Source organism: Tetrao urogallus (assembly GCF_951394365.1).
Source record: "Tetrao urogallus genome assembly, chromosome: 1".
NCBI lineage: Eukaryota > Metazoa > Chordata > Aves > Galliformes > Phasianidae > Tetrao > Tetrao urogallus.
Genome location: NC_136813.1, coordinates 18,538,481 through 18,554,268, shown reverse-complemented (window position 1 = coordinate 18,554,268; position 15,788 = coordinate 18,538,481). Strand labels below are relative to the sequence as shown.

Sequence of the window (15,788 nt, the reverse complement as noted above, 5' to 3'; positions counted from 1 at the left end):
CCTCTACTTGGAGTTGTGCAAAGTATTTGATGCTGTCCCACATGACATCCTTATCTCTAAAATAATGAAACATGCATTTGACAGATGTATAACTTGATGAGTAAGGAATTGCAGGAGGTTGCACTCAAAGGTCTGTGGTCAATAGCTTGATGTCCAGGGAGAGATCAATTATGTGTGGTGCTCCCCATGAGTTGGTGTTGGGACCAACCCTATTTGCATCTTCCTTAGTGACGTGGACTGTGGAATTGAGTGCACCCATTTTCCACATTGAGTGGAATTGAGTGAAAACAAATCTGCAAATAATACCAAGCTGTGTATCCAGTACTCAGCATACTGGAGGGGGAGGATGCCAATCAGAGGGAACTTGACAGGTTCAAGAGGTTCAACGCCTATGTGAACCTCACGTAGCCCAATGTGCAAGGGTATATGGGTCAGGGCAATCCTAATACATGAATACAGGCTGAAAGATGAGTGGATAAAGAGCAGTCCAGTGGAGAAGGGCTTGGAGATACTGGTGGCGCAAAAGCTTGACATGAAGCAGCATTGTGCCCTTGCAGCTAGAAAGTCAGAGCTGCATCAAAAGAAGCATGACTAGCAAGGCGAGGGAGGTAATTCTCCCATATCTGCTCTGGTTTTGTGAAGACCCACCTGCAGAACTGCATCCACATCTGGGGCCTGAAGGATAATAAAGAAATCGATGTGTTAGAGTGTGTCCAGAGGAGGGTCACAAAGATGATCAAGAGGACTGCAGCACTTCTCCTATGAAGAAAGGCGGAGAAACTTGGATTTGTTTAGCTTAGAGTAGAGAAGTCTTTGGGGTGACATTTATACCCAGCTTTCGATACTGAAGGGGGCTAGAGGAAGTATGGGGAGAGACTCTATCAGGCAGTGTAGTACCAGTAGAAAGGTAATGGCTTTAAACTAAAGGAGGGTAAATTCAGATTAGACATCAGGAAGGAATTCTTCACTATGAGGATGGTGAGACACTGGAACAGGCTGCCTGGAGAAGCTGTGGATGTTCCATCCCTGGAGGTGTTCAAAGTCAGGCTTTGGATAACCTGATCTAGTAGATGTCCCTGCATATTGCTGGGGGTTGGATCTTTAAGGTTCCTTCCAACCCAAAGCATTTTATGATTCTATGACCAAGAAAGTCACTTGTAAAGAGATGCATGTAACTTTGGGAGTATCAAAAGTAGAAACAAGCAACTGTAACTCCAGGGCTCTTGCACTCATAATGACTTGCTCAGCTGAGAATCATGCAGACTATTGCTTAAAGATTCAGAAGAGAATCAAATGTACATTCAGGATTTATTTTCCAAGCCAATGTAATAATATAGAAATCTCCTACTGTAGGCACGCAGCCTTTAGAAATGAGATGAGGGATAAGGAACTTTCATTCATTCAGTTTATCGTGTTTCTAGACATCTAAATTCAATCAGTAACTTTAACCTGCATTTTCCTTCCAACATACAAACTGATATACGTGTACTCACTATATTGGAATAACCACTACTCTAATTGTATCATATCAACACAGCTTCTGCACCTTCTCAGTCTGTTACTCTCACACTCTTCTAAGTAAAGGAAAATGAACTTGTGGTCTATCTATCAGTTAAGAGACGTACAAAAAAAAAATAAAAAGCAAAAAAAAAAAGCATGTTTTCCAATTTTGGGAAAAAATTGAATACTGGAAAGAAAAGCACATCCACATTTTAGGATGGCTGAAACAGTAAAATCTTTAAATCAAACATTTGTTTTAACATACACTCATCTCAAATGTAAGTATTTCCTGTCTCAGGATTCAGTTCAGCTTCCTGAGTATTCCACATTTTCTGAACAAAAAGTCCACACATACTTTAGTTGCCAATAATAATATTCACTCCAGAGTAGATTGGATGCAGTATTTCCATGCAGGTAAATACTTTTTCTTACTTACTGAATACTTATATTGTATGTTTAGGTCAACCTAGGGAAAGACCTTGGCAAGTTCAAACTGAAACACCGTTTGTTGTGCCCCAAAGGTAGCTCAATTAATGGCTTTATAGATCCAGCTTTCACTGCAGTATTTCTTGCAGCTATTACTATTTAGAGAACTTGTTTTGCAAACAAGAGTGCACTGTTTCATTGAGATAATAGGGCTGTGGGTAGAGATTGTTAAAGAGCAATCAGCAAAAACAGGATTGGTAATGAATCTGATGAAACTCTCTGTTTGACTTACAATATCTATTTTCGTGCTAAGTACGTGCTTGGTATAATAACATTACTGATGCCTCATCTCATTTTCTTTTGCAAGGACTCTGTTTCCTGAGCTCAGATGGAAAAGGTTATCCAACTTTTGTTCTCAGACAATAATGGAACCTTTTCTGTCAAGAATATTGGTCAAATCAGAGCAGTTAGCAACAGCAAGCATTCCTGGTACAGAAGTTAATCCCACCTGAACCACAAAGAGTTGGATAAAGCTTGAAACACAACTTTCAGATGTGCTTAGAATAAGAGCTGGTAACATTCCACAATCTAGAAAAGTAGATGGCCATTCAGAGCTCAAGAATTTTGTGAGGAAATGGCTATGGAAGATGCCGGAAACAATTTTTTTTACCTTTGATGAGATTCCTTTTATAAAATACAGTTAATATTTATGATGCAGAGTTTCAAGGTACTTTCAGGTAATTTTCTGTCATGACATACAGAATAGCAGTCCTTCTGAAATCAATGTTTTAACTATAACAAGTACTGCTCAAGAGGAAAAAAACAGCTTCTCAAAACAGTTTCAGGTCCAGCTTCATTTTCTTTTTTAGCGAGGACCAAGCTCTTTCTCTACTTCAGATAGATAGTTCAAAGCTGGATAATTGCTAATAAAAATCCCATTACATTTGGCATTATATTCTCTGTGACTGGTTTACTCAACTTTAGAAATACATGCTGCTGTTATGCATATTTATTCAGGAATGCAGTTTGTTATAAATCGTCTAATTAATCTGTAATTGTAACATTTACAATCATGCAGCTTAGCCAAAGAAAAGGAATTAGATTTCTCCTATTCGTAAAGCTTGTCAAAAGGATTTTTTTTTTTCTGAATAATACATTTCTTGAGTATCTCTGGTGAATAAGAGATATTTGCATGGTGTATGTGATTACAGAGACTCTGGATTTATTCAATAATGTAATCCTATCATTTGTACTAGGGGACAAATCATCTTTGGGTCTCAGCACCTTCTGTAAGTACACAGTGTCAGACATCTCCAGCCTGACAGAATTTGCTGTCTAAATAGTCAGGATGACAAAAATGTGAGATGAGAACAGGACAAAGACACATCTCTCAAGAAGCCCTGCTGAAGAAGTCTGCGTGAAATGAATGAATTACATATTTTCTCATGCTTTGTCTTCCAGCTATAATGAAGATTTTAAAATTATATACTCATATTAAATGGTAATGACTGCAATTATAAATAATAAATCTCTAATAACAACCCAACCCATATAGGTATTTTTGATATAAAAATAAAATCACCTTCTATAATGGTTCTCCAATGACATTATTGATAAGAAAATTGCTGTCGTTCCTACAGAGCACAACGGGAATCTACTTCTTTTTCAATTTTCCATACAGTGCATCATAGTAAATCCTGGTGTGGAACTGACAATAATACTTCCTTTACCATAGTGGCATTAATACAGCTAAATGCTATGAATTAATAACACGATAGCTTAATATGTATATTGTATACATTAATTATACCATACGTCTAATAAATAATAGTAATGACGAAGAAATTAAGTATGAAGACGAAAATGATGAGAGCTTTTTGCAATTCTCTTTTAGTTATATTTAGAATTTTTTTCCACAAGTGGTACAAATCCTTGCCCTACTCTGTAGCTATGATCTGATCACACATTTTCAAAGATATGACACCTTTTTTTTTCAATTTTGGATAGAGATGAATTAAGAAAACTTTGAAAAGCACATGAATGTTTTGTACTTGCGAAGCCAACGTTTTAAAATAGAAAGTAAAGGGAAAGTTTCATGACATATTAACACAGTTAATGAGAACTTTGTTTACATCCTAACTCTATATTAATTAAATTATATTCATACATTATTGAATACATTTTCCCTACAACCACATATATAAAGAAATAAATATTTAGAAAAGTGTAGTAAACAGGCACATATGAGGCTATTTTAAGAGTGGAGAAATATGAATTCTCAGAATCATTTTGTTTGAGCAGGCAATGAAGGACAGACCAGCTTTTCAACTGGAAGAAATTTTAAAAGCTAATTTCTTTCAAATATATGAGAACATTGCAAGATGTACACAGCTTATGTACAGAGATGTTATCTGTACTAAAAGTGGAGGACAACTAATCAGGCTTTGAAAAAATGGATGAAACGGGTAATGTAAATGTTAGTTAATTAATGAAGAACAAGGTGTGAAGATCTCGTACTGAACTTTGAAAAGCCAAGAACATAAAGGTTTTTCATTTATTTCTGTGGACATGACAGGTACATTTCGTAAAGCAAGCAAACAAGTAATTGGAAAGCTTGAGTGGAACAAACTGGAGGAGTGGTGGATTTGGGAATTTGTAAAAACAGTAGTAAGGCTACTAGTAAAATCTTTATTACACTCAAAACATCTTCAAAGACATGTAAAGGTATCATGGAAACCACTGGTTTTCTTTTTAATTTAAATCAGGGAAAAATAAAGTACAATTTAGCCAAAGGCTACTGTATGATTCTGAAGAATGATACATTCTGTTCTTTGGTTCCTACATACTCATCCTCTTAAAAAAACACCTGTAAATTATAGAGATTCTATTGAGAATAAGAGAGAGAATCAATGGAATCCCAGAAGTATGGTTCATTATTAATACTCCTGAAATTGTCCCGCAGGCAGATCTCTACAGTTAGGTAAATGGATTTCTAATTCTAACCTTACCAAATGGGAATACTTATGTGGAAAACTGATTGTTAGATAATATCCATTTCTCTTTTCTAATCTTTTGGTGCAAAAAGGTCCCAGTCTTGATGGAGGCCCCCCTGTGCCAAGCACTGCAGAAACGCAGTGCATGTATTAGCTGTGAAGACCAGTAAGACAGACAACACATAAAGAGGAACACGACATATAAACAACATAAATAAACACTGGGAGCCATCAGTAATGTAAACAAACAGAGAGAGCCACTATTTGAGAACAGTAATTACTTTCCTGTCTTACCAATTTCCACTGGAGCTGAGTAGGCTGAGGTCATTTTAGTGTTTGACTCAAAACTGACACTTCCCACATTGAAAAGCAGCAACTGAGAATCCGCATGTTTCTGATCTGATGGCAGGATTTCGTGCATGAAATCATTTGTATGCAGAGCACAGAAATTTAACAGTTTGTCCAATTTCTCCACCTCACAGCTATTTCAGTATGTTGGGCTTGACACTTTGGGTTGAGTGGAGAGTAGATGTGTGCTGCTATGTGCTTCAATGGCTTTATTCCAATGGAGGTTCTCTGGAAGTCCCTGATCCAATATTTTGTTTTCATCAGTGTCTTCTACCTCAATCATTCTGCATAATCTCTCGTTATTCTGAGAAATGTTACTGTAAATCTTCACTGATTCTGTGAATCTCTGTAACAGCGTAGTTGAGTATATGACTATCTAAAGATACATAAGAAGACTTCAAGAAAGGTGACCTCTGTAATGAAGTCAGCTGACAGAACTAGAAAAAAAAACCCACATATAAAGTTCCATGGACTTATGTCACTCGTGAGCTCCATGAATTCTAAGTGCCATCAGGCCTATTGCTCATCATTACTATTTCCTACAGCAGAATATCTCCAATTGCTCTTGGGAGCAAATATACATGTAAGAAAAAAGTAGTTGCATGTTAGAAGTTACTAATTGCATCATGACACAGCAAAGAAAATATGCCAGGCCAAGAGAACAGAACCTCTGCTCTTCCTTTGGCAGAGGGTTTGTCAAAATGTCATTTAAATTTGTAACGTAAAATTAGCAAAGCATCATCAGCATTTGAAATAAAGCTCTCATGATTTCACTTGCTTGTAAACTTGCACGTACACTAAAATCAGCATTTTAAAAAATCTTAATCAGTATTATGAATTAATCCAATAACTGTAAACTTAGATTTATTTTTATTTAGCAACTATTCTTCCATACATTTTACATACTAGCGATCTGATTCGTAATATAATTTATATTAATCAAAACCACAGATCACACTACAGAGAAGTTCAAATTTCTTGGATAACTGATTTTCTGGAGTATGGAGTTCCCATATATTTTTCAGCTATTATTTTTTCCATAAAACAATTAGATATTCACTATCTGATAAAGACAATGAGAATAACTGTGATCCAGTTGGAGCAAATTATATCTAACTTAATCGAAAAATGGAAAAATAGAACTCTTCAGGACGTTTCAGAGTGGAAACTACAGAATATTGGTGTTCTGATATGAGAAGTCTTCAGTAAAAAATAGGATTAGGATTGGTGAATAATTAAATATTTTTTATTTTACTTGACTATTAAAAATGTAGCATCTTCAAAATGGCAACTAATTCAGTGAAGCATACATTTTTAATGATGAAGTGCATAGGAAAGCTGTACAGGTTCATTAGCAGATGTCTTTTTAGTGAAGGAAAACTCTTGCTGTGAAAGACTGTTCTTTATCATACACTTTTATTGCTGTCTAGTCTGGTTTTAAATGTTCCAAATGATTGGTCACCTACAATTTAATAGGACATGCTATTGTACAGTCTAGTAAGTCACGCTGTCAGAGAGTGTTATTTGATTTCCAGTTGAAAAAAATCACCTTTCTTCATCACATTCTTAGTTTCATATTTTTCAAATTTCCTTAAGCAATCTTTTCCTTCTTTAGTGCCTGAACTTATAAAGTGGTTAAATAGTTGTTCAAATAATTATTTAATTACATAGTAAGTTAATGTCTTTCAAACTACGACTGCTACTACTCAAAATAGTCATAGACAGTGAGAGTGTGAAATCACAGTAGACACACCAGAGGAGAATTACTGCATCTTTCAATGTTAAAAATGTTATACGAATGTTATACAAATATATATATAAATACATATACAAATATATATAAAAGGTTGGTGGCCCTGCCTGTGGCAGAGCAGTTAGAACTTGATGATCTTTTGGGTCCCTTCTAAGCCAAACCATTCTATGATTCTATGATCCTGTGATCTAGACCTGTATCGTTATCTACCAACTAATGTATATATAAAGCTAGTTAACTTGCTTGGTATAAAGTTACTTCTTCAATATTTCCTCATACAAATGAATGTAAATAAATTGACATTGCCTTATGGAAAACTTCACAAAATAATTTAAAAGATCAAATTTAATACTTTGTCTACAGGGAATATTAATTGCACATGAGAACTAAAAAAGATTAGCAAAGTGGAAGACCACTCTCTAGTCAACAAATACAGAGATCTTCCCAATTCCCACTGTCTATGTCATTATGTCTACCTGAAGTGAAGATACAAGAGCAGGTTAAAATTTAGAATCATAGAATCATAGTCGTTTGAGTTGCAAGGAACCTTTAAAGATCATCTGGTTCAAATCCCCTGCAATAAACAGGGCAAGAGCCACGATCAGAATACATCTTGATGAACTGCATCTTGAGTGCTTGGCATCCATATACAGTTTGCTCCTGTCATAAGGTGATCACAGATTAATGTAAGGCTTAGTATTCGGTCTTGACTTTCTCCTCATTAGCGACCCAGACTCAGGTCATGTTTAACATGGATGGCAGAAGAACATTATATTGAGTGCAGATTCAGGTCACGTTTAACTCACAGTGAAGATAAAGCTCTGAAGACCTGTCTGCCTGATTTCATAATTGAATTAATGTGCGGTTTCTGAAAAAGATGTTCTGTTACATTATAGATGGTGATCCTCTGCTCAGGTGTATTTTTCATACTTGAGTTTGAGAGCAGTATGATAACAATCTATAAATTCAACAGTGATAACTATTAAAGGTGAAGTTCTGAGGAACTGACTAACAATTCTATATGTTACAATAGGGTAGGGCAGCTGAAGATGATTATATTCAGGAGAAAATATGAAATCAGCCTCATGAGCGTTGTTTTACCTAAGGAATATAAAGATAATGGAGAGCAAAATGTGAAAAGATAAAAACAAAAACAAAAACACCCACCACAGAAATCACAGGTCTGCAGCAATGCAAGCAAAAGATTATAAAAGATTATAAAAAGATTATAGCTATTAAATCATATCAGTTACGTAACAAACTAAGAAGCCAAATAGTTCTTGTTAATACCTCCTGTTAAGCAGCTAATCTCTATAAAGCTACAAGTATTGTATACAATGTTATTCAGATTAGCTCAACACTGTCCAAATTTCCAAACTGTTTCCCAGTCACGCAGCCTTCTGGAGTCAAGTCAACACAGAACTGGTATGTTGGTCAGTTATTATTAATTAATTAATTATCTTCAAGCTACGGCAGGGGAGATTCAGGCTGGACATGAAGAAGTATTACTTTTCAGAAAGGGTGGTCAGGCACTGGAATGGACTGCCAAGGGAGGTGGTGGAGTCACCGAGCCTGGGGGTGTTCAAGGAAAGGCTGGACGTTGTGCTGAGGGACATGGTTTAGTGGGAGCTATTGGGAATAGGTGAACGGTTGGACTGGATGATCTTGAAGGTCTTTTCCAACCTTGGTGATTCTATGATTCTATGATTATTATTAATATGTAGATATTCATATAATTTGAGAATCTAATTTCAAGTAATAGACCCTCAAAAGTCTTACTCATTTGTGCAACAGATCTAGACATCTTAATATCCTTGCAATTAAATCTGGCCATCACTGAAAATGATCATCTTAGGAGTAAAGTCTCTAGGGATAAAGAGTGGCAGTGATGACTGTTTACATAAGAACATGTGGTTGCAGAACTTAACTGGGATGTTACTCTTCCAGATTTTCTCTTTTCCCTGGGAAAATCTGTTCTCATATCTTCTTCCAGAGATCTATATCATCTAACCTAAAGTTTTAGTACATTTAATCTCATGTTTCATTTTCTAGATGGTTCTTCTTCATACAAATTCATTAAATATTAACTAGAGCAGAAGCTACAACACAAATCTGTCTCCAAAGTGAGTAACATAATCATCTGATTAACTGTGTGTTATCTCTAGTCCAATAAAAATGCAATGATTCCCTATAAATTAAAAACTTTAATTAGAAAGACTGAAAGATGCCCAGTCCTACAGGCTATACCACAGTAAGGACTTGGAAAAGAGCTAGGAGAGTATAAAATATTCTTACATGTCATATATTCAGTATTTTTCTAGTTTTAAGCATTTTATGATTTGATAGTGTTTACAAGGATGAACTTTAATCTCATATGACAGCATCTAGTGATGCTTTAAAATTAGCATATTACAAACTGAAAGTTGGTGAATCATTTTTTAAAACTACACAGTCATTTTTATCAATTAAAATAAACAGCGTGGAAGAGGAAACTAAAATACATTTTCCAGTGAAGCACTTATTTATTGTTCTTCAGAAGCATAAGAAAGGTTAATGGCAACATCAGATAAGACACAAGACAAAACTTCTAAAAAAAATCACAGTTTGTCAATAGCACTCAAAACAGGAGGGGCACTATTATATGTCTGCTGTAATTAGTGCTAAGTAAAGGTGGATAACCACTTTACTTGGTCTCTCCCTCTGTCCCTGTTCACACAGCCTGGGACCCGTTGGCTTTGTTGCTATGGTGGTTGCTGGCTCACGCTCAGCTTGTGGCCCACCAACCCCCAGGGCCTTCCTCATGGAGCTGCCTCAGGCTGGGACTCATTCTTTCCAAGATCAGAACTTTCTGTTTGTTGTTCCTGAACGTTATAATGTTGAACCATTCCCCCTAGAAGTAATCCCTCTAGGCTCCTCTGGACATCACCCCTAGTTCTGAAAGCACTGATTGGAATCTACAACTTGGTGTAATCTGCCAACTTGATGAGTATACATTCTTTTACCTCTTCTAAGTCATGATAAAGATGTTAAATAGGAACAGTCTCAGGATAGATCCTTGCAACATTCATTATAGGCCTCCATGTAGGTTTCCATGTAGAATACAATGGAGTAATAACTACTGCATAGGCCTTACTGTGCAGCCAATTTTTTTACCCATCTGGTTGCCCAGCCATCATGTGGACAACTAGGGCACAATAACATTGTGGGAGAATGCCAAAAGCCTCGCTGAAGTCAGGTAAAGGACATCCAGTGCCCTCTCCTCACCTATACTATAAACCCAGACGTTTTATCGTAGATTGTAATGACATTGAATAGTCAGCATTAACCCTAAGTAAATCCATGTTGACTGTCCTCAGTTACCCACTTCTCCTTCATGGACCTTGAAATGTCTTCCAAGCACATGTGCTCCATTATTTTCCAAGGAACTGAAGTGGGACTGAGCAACTTGTAATTCCTCAAACTGCCCTGTTGGCTTTTGTTTTTTTTGGCAGACAAGTACAACACTTGCTTTTGCCCAATCAGCAAACATCTCCCCAGTTTCCTTAACACTTCAAACATGACAGAGAGTGATTTTGCAAGGGATCATACAGTTCTCTCTGAATCCAATTGGACCTTCTGGTCCCACTGAGTTGCGTAGGCCAAGCTCTGAGAGCTAAAGGGGAAGTCCTGGAAGAACTTGGTGAAGACTGAGGTAAAGAAAGCAAGGAATACCTCAGCCTTGTCTGTGTCTATGGTCACTAATTTACCTGTCTCATTTGGTAGTGGACACACAGTTTACCTATTCAGCCTTCTACTACTAAAGTAAGAAAACAAGCTCTTAATGTCCCTTTTAAGTCTCAACTAAAGCCAAGCTTTGTCTTTGCTGACACAGGAAGCCTGACACATTTCCTTGCCCAGACAACATTTCTAAATTTCCTCTTGGAAGCCTGTCCCTTCTGTCAGTTCTTCCATACTGCTTTTTGCATTGGAATACCATCACAGCTACACTCTGTAGATAAGCCAGGCAGCTTATCTTCTTGAGTGTCAGGACAGATTGTTCCTGCATACTGTCCTTAGCCACCAGTAAGTTTTCATGAGTAATTTTATCCTTCAAATCCTCTACCCTAGGGATTCCATATGTCAGGTCCAAAGATAAACCAGATCAGCACAACTGAAGTCCAGAATCTGTATTCTGCTATACTCCTTCCTCGTTCCCTTCAGGATCTTAAATTCCACCATTTAAAAAACACTCCTACTGATTACCACATCCCCATACATCTACCTTGTTCATGAGCAGCAGACTACTGTGTGTCACCTTTAGTTGACTCAGCCAGTATCTATATTCAGAAATTATCCTGGACACCATCTAGAAATCCTGACTGCTTTCATCTGGCCATGTTCATCCCTGTGAGGGCTGTTAGTATTCCTCCTTTTCAGAACTATCATACACTTCAGAATTTCTCACAGGGCTCCTAACACCTTAGTTCCTGCTGCAGTCCCAAATTCCTTCGGATTTTTCATCTCTAAGCTTTTTGGATAGCATTCCCCTTTAGCTCTCAGAAAGCCTCAAAACATAAAAAGTGGAATCTGAAATTTCTATTTCATGCACCATTTTGATCTATTATATACAGGGGGCAAAAAACTCCAAAATAACAACAAAGAAATCTCTCAATTGTTTTCAAGCGTTCTAAGTTTCATGCAGAATGATTTTTTATTTCACTTTATTCACCATACTCTAGAAATAATTATTCAGTCTTGAATTCTCTAAAACTACTGAATCAATACTTTTCTTCCCTTATTCCCCTGAATAACTTGAGGTCCTGTCCACCCAAAGTCCACAAGAGCAAATGAAAACGTGCATGAGTCATATCTGATACTTGCAAATATGGAGATGCTCATATACTATGTAAATGGAGCACTACAAGAAAAGGGTTACGTTCTATCTTCAGGTAGTTCCTTTTCAGCATAGATTTCATCAAATGGAATGTAATTCAGTTCAGTCATGCTTACTTAACTCTGAAGGTCTCTCAAACAATGAAGCTCAGAAAAATCTCAGTCTTTCATCATTGTTCTGAATTTCTACAGGGAAATTAAGATCTATTAATCCTGCAACACATCTGTGTCTAATTCATGTTCACCCTTATCAGCTTAGCTTGTTTGGTAGTACTTACAGGAGAGTCAGTATGGCTTCACCAAGGGCAAATCCTGCTTGACCAATCTAATGTCCTTTTGTGATGGTGTAACTGCATCATTGGACAAGGGAAGAGTCACTGATGTCATCTATCTGGACTTCAGTAAGGCCTTTGACATGGTACCCCACAACATCCTTCTCTCCATATTGGAAATATATGGATTTGATAGGTGGACTGTTCAGTGGACAAAGAATTGGCTACAGGATTGAGCCCAGAAAATGGTGGCCAATGTCTCAGTGTCAGGATGGAGATCAGTGATGAGTGGTTACCCTCAGGGGTCAGTGCTGGGACCAATACTCTTTAGTATCTTCATCAGTGACACTGACAGTGGGGTCGAGTGCACCCTCAACAAATTTGCTGATGACACCAAGCTGTGGGGTGTGGTTCACACACCAGAGGTATGGAATGCCATCCAAAGAGACCTAGACAGGCTCAAGCAGTAGGCCCAACAGAATTTCAGGAGGTTCAATAAATCCAAGTGCAAGGTCTTGCTCCTCGGTCAAGGCAACATCCATTACCAATACAAGCTGGAGGATGAAAGGATTGAGTGCAGCCCTGCCAAAAAAATACCTGGGAGTACTGCTGGATGGGAAACTGGATATGGGCCAGCAACGTGCTCTCACAGCCCAAAGCCTGTTGAAATTCTGTTCACAATTATTGTTTTTTTTTAATCAGTATATACATAGCACCTTGTTTCTCTAAATCTAAAGTATATTATAAAATATATATTTTTATATACTCACTATGCTTTTTTTCCTAAATATGTTTATCAACCTGAGAAAGAATATTGCTTTTTTTTTCTCCCATTATTTTACAGAGAAGCAGCTGTTAAAATTTTACTAATAATTAATATTCTGATATTTTTAATGGAGATGACATCTGTGTGCATTTTTAAAAATTAGGACTGAGTAATTCTAAAGTATTTGCTAAAAATAAAATTCCTATTATTATAATAAAGCATAATAAATAGTATAGTCTCTACATAGTATACTTGTAATACGTAATTAACAAATATACAAGTTATCACCAGATCTAAGAGATGAATGTTTGCCAAATAACTGATGACTACATAGGAATAATATTTCACAGTTACATTCTACCTCTTCACAATAATGGAAATGTTTAAACGGATAAGGAGGGTATTTATTAATCAACTGATTTCCTAATGGTAAATAGTTTACAAGGGTGGAACTCAAGAACCACAAAAATCATATTCTGACAATATACTGTTACCTCTCTTTTTCAAACAGTTAACCAAAACTTGGAGCCCTAATATTTATTTCCACCAGAAAAAACATTTGATCATTGTATTGTTAACTTCTGTGGTTGTCACCCTCGATTTTTATAAACAGTATTTCCTTAGACATAGCGGAAAGGACTATGATAATTCCATCACACTTCTAGGCTTTGAGCATGTTGTTATCCAAATTCTCTTTTTTAGATGCTAACAGCACTTCTTTGGATGCTATTTCTGGTATCTTATAAGTTATTTCTCACATCAACAGATAAATCCTATTAAAATAACTTCCAAGTTCTTAATGACAACATACATACTTTTCTCGAGGGTTGTAGCATCTATATGCACTTTGCACAGTCTTGTTCTAGAGCTAAGTTTGATATTTCCATAGAATTATCGCACGCAAAGGAGGGCAGTGCTGTTAAGTCACTGTTTCACAAGTTGTATGCCAGGATTACAGATTCTTAAATGGAGAATTAGGAAGAACTTTGTAGCCATGGCATGCATAGTCCATCCATCAGATGAATGTAAACCTGCCCTACTTGAGCTGTTATTAACTGCTCTTGTTCCCATGGCATAAGAACATTCAAAAGTTTGACACATTTCGTGCCTTCTTCTGTGAAGAAGTACCTAGGTACCTAGTAGGTACCTAGAAGGTACCTAGTAGGAAATAGTGGTTCCTGTAAGTGGGGCTTCTGATGCTGTTCTGTTAGTCCTGACTATGCTAGAGAATACCCAGTTTCAGATAAAGAATCCAAAGCAACAGAAAATAAATTTAAAATCTGATTAAAAATATAAATCTCAGCCACATAGAAAACTATTTTAACAATTATTCATGTACTTTGTGATTCACGATGTGCAGGCACTAAGTGCTCATCTTCCATATGAACTGCCTAACAGAAAAATTATATGTGACCTAAGATGTTCCACACTGTAATCTGTATGGCAGTAACAGAGCTGAAAAGAATTTATGTGGGAGAAGACACTAGAGGGGAACTCAAGCAGCAGTAACGGGTCCATAAGTAGCACTTAAAATTAACCTACTTTCTTTATAGCAAGAGAATGTAGAGTATAGAAATGCTTCTAAGAAGATAAAATGCCCTTCATTTAGAGACAGAGGCGTAATAATGATAGATAATGGAAATTTTCTTCACAACACTCTTTCTTCAACAGCAGGGGCAGAGCTGGAAGGATTCACTATTATTGTTTTTCTTGTATCAGATCTATTCATATCATCTGTGCATCATAACTGCATGTTAGGGACAAATCAGCTCAGCTTCAATATTCACTGATGCATTTTATTGCATTCTGACTAAAGCTACATCTTGCAGACTTTCGAAAGTTACTCTTCAATCGACTACACACAAAATTACATTTTAAATATTAAAACATATATGACAGAGGAAAAATATTACAGTTATTCCTGAATAACACATCTGCTTAGCCTCAGGCATGAAGTAGTATTAATTACCTCTGAGCTTTATTTAATTGGTCAAATAAATTGCCAAATGTTGGATGCTGATAAATAGGAGAAGGAAATTAAGAAATAACCAGCAACTATAAGCAATCTTTTAGCACTAGTGAATTCCAGCATATGAGAGAAAATTTATAGCTCATGTATTAATAAAATATAAACTAAACAGAGACTGTGAGACAACAGTAAAATATGTTCTTTTTCATAGTGCTAGAACCTGCTTCAATATAAGTTACCAACAACCTCAATAATTTAAGTGGTTATTACTAATACAGACATTACGGATACGTATACTTAAAGACAGAATGTAAGTATGCATTCATATGTATATATCAGCCAAATACAAATTACACTTGGGAAGGAAGAAAGAAGAACCACGTATTGCACACAGAGAAGCCAATGTGCATGTGAAATAAGGGGAGTGATGAGGCAGGAGAAAAAGGAGAATATGAAAACAATGGAAAATTAATAAGGACACTTACTGGAGAAAACCACATCACTTTAAGAATCCAAATTGTCAAAGAAAAATTCACAACTAGGATGATTAGCAGGAGTAGAACAAACAGGTAGAGGCAACGCTTTCTCCAACCATAAATTCCAATTTTGTAGACATATTCATTCTTTGGCCTCTCTAGGCTAGTGCCTGGTGTTGTTGTAGTGTATTGTTCACGTACCATCTGCTATGTAAAGAAAAAAGAAGAGACTGCTTAGTTATTAGAGTTAAATAAAATATATGTGTGTAAAAAACAAGGAAAATATAAATATTTAATTGTACTATAAACTCTTACGATTTTAGCTGGAAAATATTTTCATCATATCTCATTCAAATTACAGTCATAACTTTTTGGTATAGTCAATGTAGTGCTTCAATACATGAACTGTGTCA

The 15,788-nt window shown here is 36.4% G+C and overlaps 1 protein-coding gene across 1 annotated transcript in view; it reads right to left on the bottom strand.

Annotated features, from left to right (window-relative positions):
- SGCG (sarcoglycan gamma) overlaps positions 1 to 15,579 on the bottom strand; it is a gene marked incomplete at both ends in the record, with an annotated part of 57,223 nt that extends 41,644 nt beyond the window's left edge. The window contains one exon of the mRNA XM_079539384.1: positions 15,385 to 15,579. Coding sequence (XP_079395510.1) covers positions 15,385 to 15,579 — 195 coding nt within the window. The remainder of the gene's footprint in view (positions 1 to 15,384) is intronic.
- Positions 15,580 to 15,788: the final 209 nt, after the last annotated feature.